At 53.4% G+C, this 6,347-nt stretch overlaps 1 protein-coding gene across 1 annotated transcript in view; it reads right to left on the minus strand.

Annotated features, from left to right (window-relative positions):
* Positions 1–4,694: 4,694 nt before the first annotated feature.
* Positions 4,695–6,347, minus strand: part of Hoxa9 (homeobox A9) — a 2,176-nt gene continuing 523 nt past the window's right edge. The window contains exons 2-4 of the mRNA XM_019208043.1: positions 6,243–6,346; positions 5,980–6,069; positions 4,695–4,953 (exon numbers count right to left, since the gene is read on the minus strand). Coding sequence (XP_019063588.1) covers positions 4,715–4,953; positions 5,980–6,069; positions 6,243–6,346 — 433 coding nt within the window. The 3' untranslated portion in view covers positions 4,695–4,714. The remainder of the gene's footprint in view (positions 4,954–5,979; positions 6,070–6,242; position 6,347) is intronic.

Consider the following 6,347-nt stretch of genomic DNA (forward strand, 5'->3'; position numbering starts at 1 on the left):
GGGGAGCTCGGTACCCAGGACGATCATCTCTTCCCTGGAGTTGGTGGGGCGGGCATCCAAGCCATCTTGGCAGATTGCTCTGACCCTACACCCCAGCCAAGGAGGATACAGATACTGCCCGCTAGGCCTCTGTGCTTCTGGGCCAAAGTCAGACAACTGGGCCAAGCCTTGAAGGCACTGAAACCTCCCTTTCGTTTCTGAGATTCTCTCTCCCTTCCTGTCTTCTGCAGTTGGATTTTAAAATAAAAAGGCCCAACAAATACTAGGCTTTCAATAAAGCCTATTTAATTTGTGCTCCTGAGCTATTGGTTCCTTACTTATTTGATTGAAAGATGATAAGGTACTGGGTTATGTGTGACAATGTTCAAAGAAATATTCGTTGATGCGTGACCTGGAGCAGGGATAGGTAGACCAGTTTCTAATCAGCCAGACAGTCTTTAGACAGACATTTCCCACTGCTGTCCTGGAGCTTGTGTCTCACCCATTGCTAGAGAGTGTTTCCTCTGAGTACTGTTAACCAAATAGTCTGCAATATTTAAATCCAGTTAAGATTTTAAACTCAGCTCTCTGACAGCGAATGGAGCCTGCTGGGCTGCCAGCGATTTGCTTCTCCAAATGTTTCCACCCATCCTACCCGCACGCGCCACCACCAAGTCTGCTCTCCACCAAGTGAGGGGTGCTGTGCTGCTGTGGTGGCCTGTGCCGTGGACCAGCCCACCCTCGACTCGAGTGAATGAGCTCCGGCAGGCGTGGGGGTCTGACCTAGCCTGGACGGAGGGCAGGAAGTTGCTCCCTGACAGGGAAAGCAGCCTCCCAGCCGCCAGCCGGCCAAGGGCAAGGGAGGCCCTGCCAGGCAGTTCACAAGGCCTCAGACTCAGAGCAGACTGTACCTACCTGGGCCCTCTGTGATCGGTGGAGAGTAGCGGTCAGCACCAATTTATGATTTCGTTTATTTGTAGTTACAGAAATCAAGCTTTTAAAAATCTGCACCCACTGATTGATCTCTCCGTTTATTTGTTATTACATAAACAGTTTTCTGACTTTGGATACAAAGTAGTGACTCTCGAGAAAGCAATAAAAACCCTTCTTATAATCAGATGCTCTGAAATAGTGTGAATTGTATAGGGAAATACAATGAAGCTGTGTTTTGTAATGCCAACGTGTGTAGTGTATATAGACAGAGATAAAAGGAGAGAGAGAGAGGGCCAACACCCAGGAGAGATGTCAGCCAAAATCATATCCCCAGTTTTACAGCGCGTTCTGCAGGGGAGATGCAGGTCGTAAACATTTTGCAGGCTTGGCCGAGACTATTACAACCCAAATAAATGCACCGTGCGGCATGTTCACAAGGCTCTGAGGTGCTTGGAAGGGTTCTGTGTTTGCTTTTGTGTTTCCCTTCGAAGCCATTCTACACCCGTGGCAGAACCTCGCACCAGGACTCCGGCCACCTTTGCAGAGGCTCCGGAGCCCGTTTCCCACTAAGCCCCGGAAAGGCTGAGCAGCGTGGGTGGGGTTCCTTCCAGGCTGCCTCCTCAGCAGAGATCGCTGGGCAGTCTTGGCACCTCCGAGCCAGAGAAATGCCGCAGCCAGAGAAAGTACGGGCTACTTGCACGACGTGAAAGGTGATGTTGCGATTATTATTTTAAACATCACTTTTATTAATAACCGAACATTTCTTGGTCTGTCCCAGAGATTCCCCATGCCTGCCAACTCCCTGGAGACCTATACTAGGCTTTATGCCCTGTTTTCACCTGTCTAATTTTATTGCCACATATTCAAACCGGTCGAATCCCGGGATCCTGGCTCTCTCCGGTGCTGGCTCGCTGGGTCTTGTTCCAGGCCCCGAACTGTGGCGCTGGTTTCGGGGACCTCCGGGACCGCCGCGGAACGTGCGACCACTGCGTGAGTCCTCTGCACGTTCTCTGTAGCGCCATCAGGTCCGGGGTCTGTAGGCTTCGTCCGCACGTCCTCGCGGCCCCGAGGACCGTGCAGGGCTGAGATGAGCCGGGAGCCGTCCCCGCGCCTGGAGCCACCAGCCTGGCAGTCTCGCGAACGGCTGCAGCCCAGCAACTCCGCGCCCTGGGAATGGGGCCTGGAAGGCACGAGCGGCGAGAGTTAGGCAAGCCCCCGCCGCACGCTTGTATCCCAGGAAGGAACAGCACGGAAAATATACGACTGCTGTTCATTCAAGTCTGGGGCTCCAATTCCAGAAAGGCTCGCGTCAAGTCGACATCTTAGGAACTTCCCAGGCTCGCGGCGGCGGGAGATGGCGGCGCGAGCCCCTCTTTGGTGGAGCCACACTGCCATCTGCTGGTCTCCCTTTCGCACTGCAGTACTAACTTTCCCAGGACGCCTGAACTTCGACAGCCAGAGCAGCGGCGCGCTCAGCGTCCCCATTCCCAAAGGCGGGGGCGGGAGCCCCTTCCCCGTGGTTCGCGTGGGGCCCGGAATCTAGCTACGGAGGGGACAATGCCCATAAAAGAGCTGTTTCCGCAGCCGCTTTATCGTCAGCAGACAGAGCAAACAAATGAAAGGGCTTTGGTGGAATATCCTAATTGGGGCTGGACAGTTGTAAACTCATTAAGGACCGAATTCCAGACAGTTCGCAGACCCGGCCTTTATGGCACACCCTTACTACCCATTCTTTGAAGTTCCTTCTGTCTGCAATAACAGAGGGCGTCCCAACCTGGCGGCACGGTGGGGGTGGGGTGAGGAGACCCCCATCCACCCGAGCCCCGACTCCCCTTTCACGCGTTTGAATACAGTCAACTTCGCAGGAGTCAAGGGATGGGGTGGGGGCAGGGCGAGAGAAGGAAAGGGGTGAGGCAGAATTCCCCGGCCACATCTGGAAGGCGCTCTGGCCTCCGAAGTTGTGGCGGTTCCCTCGAAGCCCTTTACACCCCATAAACAGTAACAACCCTCATTTTCTTTTATGGCGCATCGGGGCTCGTCGGTTGCCTCAGCCCGGCCTCTGCCAGGACTTGGGCTCGGGAGGGGTTTGTGGTGCCGGATGCAGATTCACCGGGGCCGAGCTGGCAGGAGGCCAGGGTGCCGGGGCGAAGGCCTACGGTCCCCTGCAAGCGCCCACAGGTCTGCGCGGGCGGCCGGGGTTGGGGCGATCCCGCTCCGGTGTCTCTTCTCGGAGCCTCTGTAGGAGATAGGCCCTCAGCTCCAGGTCCTGTGTCCCCCACAGCCCCACTTGGCTAGGAAAGGCTTCGGGTGTTTCTGTGGGCTGGGATTGGGGGTATTTCTTGGGGGCACCAAGATGAGAGTGGCCTTGCACTGTTACTGGCTAGCGATACTCAGGACCCAGCGCAGTGCTCCGAGGCTTCTCCACCAACCCGCAAAGGGACACAAGGCCGGGCGCCTGCCCCGCTGCCCGCTTTCCCAGCCTTCCCCGGCTGCTTGCGCTTCCCAGCCCCGGGCAGCTCTGGGAGAGTTTAAGCCGGCCTGGACTGGTTGGGCAAGTGCTGCTTAGGTCCGCTGGGGGTAAAATTGTTCCCTCTCCCCCGCCTTGGTCCTCCCCCATCCAGAGACTCTACCCAGATTCCCTGGCCCTGGAAAAGAAGGTGCAAAAAGGAGACCCGCAAAAAATAAAAAAGAATCAATATATTTTATTTTGGCAAAAAGTTAAATATCTCAACACAATTTGGTCAGTAGGCCTTGAGGTAACTATTGCAAAATATACAGTGTATGTTCAGCCAGATGGAAACCCGAGATTCAAGAATACAAATCTACAGTAGCCCAATGGCAGTTTCGTGGTGTATAATTTATTAACAATAAAATTGACTCCATTACAATAAGTGTTCATTTCCCACAATTAAAATTAAGCATAAACCATAGGTAGTAACCTTCTGCACATATGTATAGCTCCGAATTTTCTGTATCTCTGGTGCAAAAACAATATTCAAGCTTGTCTGATTATGAGTTTTTCTTCAATTATAGATTATATGTACAATGGGCAAAAAAGGACTCTAAAGCACATAAAGACTAAAATGCTTGCATTTCAAAAGTGGAAAAATCATAAACCTATGCATCCAGGAGAACCCCTCTCCCTTTTACAAATTTTATTTCACTGGGAAATCCTTACAGCTAGTTTACAATCATAGGTTAACAGCCTACTTATACAGAAGACGTATCCACTACAGAGCTATACTCTATGCAACTGTTTTTTTCCCTCATAAACAACCTGAGTTCAAATTGAATTCTAGCTTTCACAATCACAACGGGTGCGTCACCCAGCACAGAAGTTTGAGTCACAAAACATAATTACCACAATAAAACACAGTGTTCAAGTATCTCAGCAGATCGCCCTGCCGCACAAAGAGCAAATTAAATTAACTACACAGACTAAATCTATACAGCCCGTCATCAACAGTTGTGCATTATAAAAAGGTAGTTTTTTTTTCTTTTAAATCGGGAACAGGTAGATTTTTTAAAAAATATATACAAGGTAGCACACACAGCCATCAGCGCTAATGCCCCCCTTTTTTGTAATTATAGAAAATGGAAAGCTTACAATACCTCCTCCATCAAAGCGCCAGACCTAGGAACCAGCCTGAGCAGGGTTTGCCAGGGGGGGAGATGTGGCCTGGGGTTTAGATTTGCTTTGTGTGGGGTGGTGGAGGTGCAGTGTGGTGAGAGAAAGGCGGAGGGGACAGGCAGTCCTTTCTCTTTCTCCCTAGCTTGCTCTCTTTTATGAGCGTGAATGGCATCACTCATCTTTTGCTCTGTCCTTGTTGATTTTCTTCATTTTCATCCTCCGGTTCTGGAACCAGATTTTGACCTGCCTCTCGGTGAGGTTGAGCAGTCGCGCCACCTCGTACCTTCGGTCCCTGGTGAGGTACATGTTGAACAGAAATTCCTTCTCCAGTTCCAGCGTCTGGTGTTTGGTATAGGGACAGCGCTTCTTCCTCGTGGAGCGCGCATGGAGCCAGTTGGCTGCCGGGTTATCTGCAGGGAGAGAGACACCGGGTTTAGAAGGAGAAGCAACCTAGCTGGATTCGAGGGAGCCTACTGGGGTCTCCAACCGAAGTGCTGGTTGCCATTCCATTGGTCGGGGAAAGGAACACAGCCTGGGACACAATGGAACCCTGGCAGACAGACTCACAGACGGTCACTTACAATTGCACGCAGTAAAACCTCAGCCCCCCTCCCCTCCGCTACCCTTTCTCCTCCTGGGTCTTTCTGTGCCCTCGGGTCCTTCTTCCCACTCTGCACATTGTGGGAAGAGTGAGATTTGTAAACAGATCTCCTTTGTGGCACGCAGAGGGAAACCATGCTGCCCTATGTTCCTGCAGCAACATTAACACTGCTTTTCTCTCTGGTTGTGTCTTCTTTTCCCAGCTTTCCCTCTACTCTCGCCACTCCTAATTTGACCTTCCAAGAAGGCCGTGGGAGCTGAGTAGGCCGGCAGGGTGCCCTGAGTCCTTTGATCAGGTCTCCAGTTTATTTGAATAATCTGGCCAGGGAACCCTCCTAGCCCGGTCGCCCCGAGCCTCGGTTGGGGGAGGATTTACGCCACCGGCTGAAGGCAAGAAGTGGAGGGAATCGCCGCGTCTCCCTCAGTGTCCCGGCTCAGTTGCCCCGGCTGACGTTGAAGCCGCGGCTCAAAAACAATCTAGCCACACAAAAGACTCCGCTGTGATGCTTTCGAAGAATGGCCCAAAGTATCTCTGTCCTGAGCCTGGGCAGCCAAGGAGAGGGGCGGCCGGTCTGGGCTCGGTCGGTAGTGCCCGCCCCGCCCCCTCTCTCTGCAGCAGCCTCCTCCCCTTCCCCAAGTCCTGCAGGCCAGTTCAGCACAGTTCTCCGGATTTGGGGCCCTATCTGAAGTGTTCCAAACACCAACTACTGGGACTCGGCCCCAGCTCAGGAGGCTCCCAGCGAGGCGAAGGCAGGCTCCAGAGAAAGCTGGTTGGCCAGCAGATCCGGGTGGTCGGCGTGGAGGCGGTGTCTGGTTTGGAGGGAGAAGGCACTTACTGGGATCGATGGGGGGCTTGTCTCCGCCGCTGTCATTCTCAGCATTGTTTTCGGAAAAGGCGCCTTCGTTGGGTTGTTTTTCTCTATCAACTGGAGGAGAACCACAAGCATAGTCAGTCAGGGACAAAGTGTGAGTGTCAAGCGTGTGACAGTCACCCCGTCTGGCCGACAGCGGTTCAGGTTTAATGCCATAAGGCCGGCTGGAGGGCAAGCCCGCGAAGGAGAGCGCACCGGGCGTGGGCTCCAGCCAGGAGCGCATGTACCTGCCGTCCGGGGCTGCCGCCGCCACGGGCGCCTGGGGGTGCACGTAGGGGTGATGGTGATGGTGATGGTACACTGCGGTGGGCACGGCGTTGGCGCCCGCCGCG

Source organism: Fukomys damarensis, unplaced genomic scaffold (assembly GCF_012274545.1).
Source record: "Fukomys damarensis isolate Sample0158 unplaced genomic scaffold, DMR_v1.0_HiC HiC_scaffold_4, whole genome shotgun sequence".
In the NCBI taxonomy this organism is placed as follows: Eukaryota; Metazoa; Chordata; class Mammalia; order Rodentia; family Bathyergidae; genus Fukomys; species Fukomys damarensis.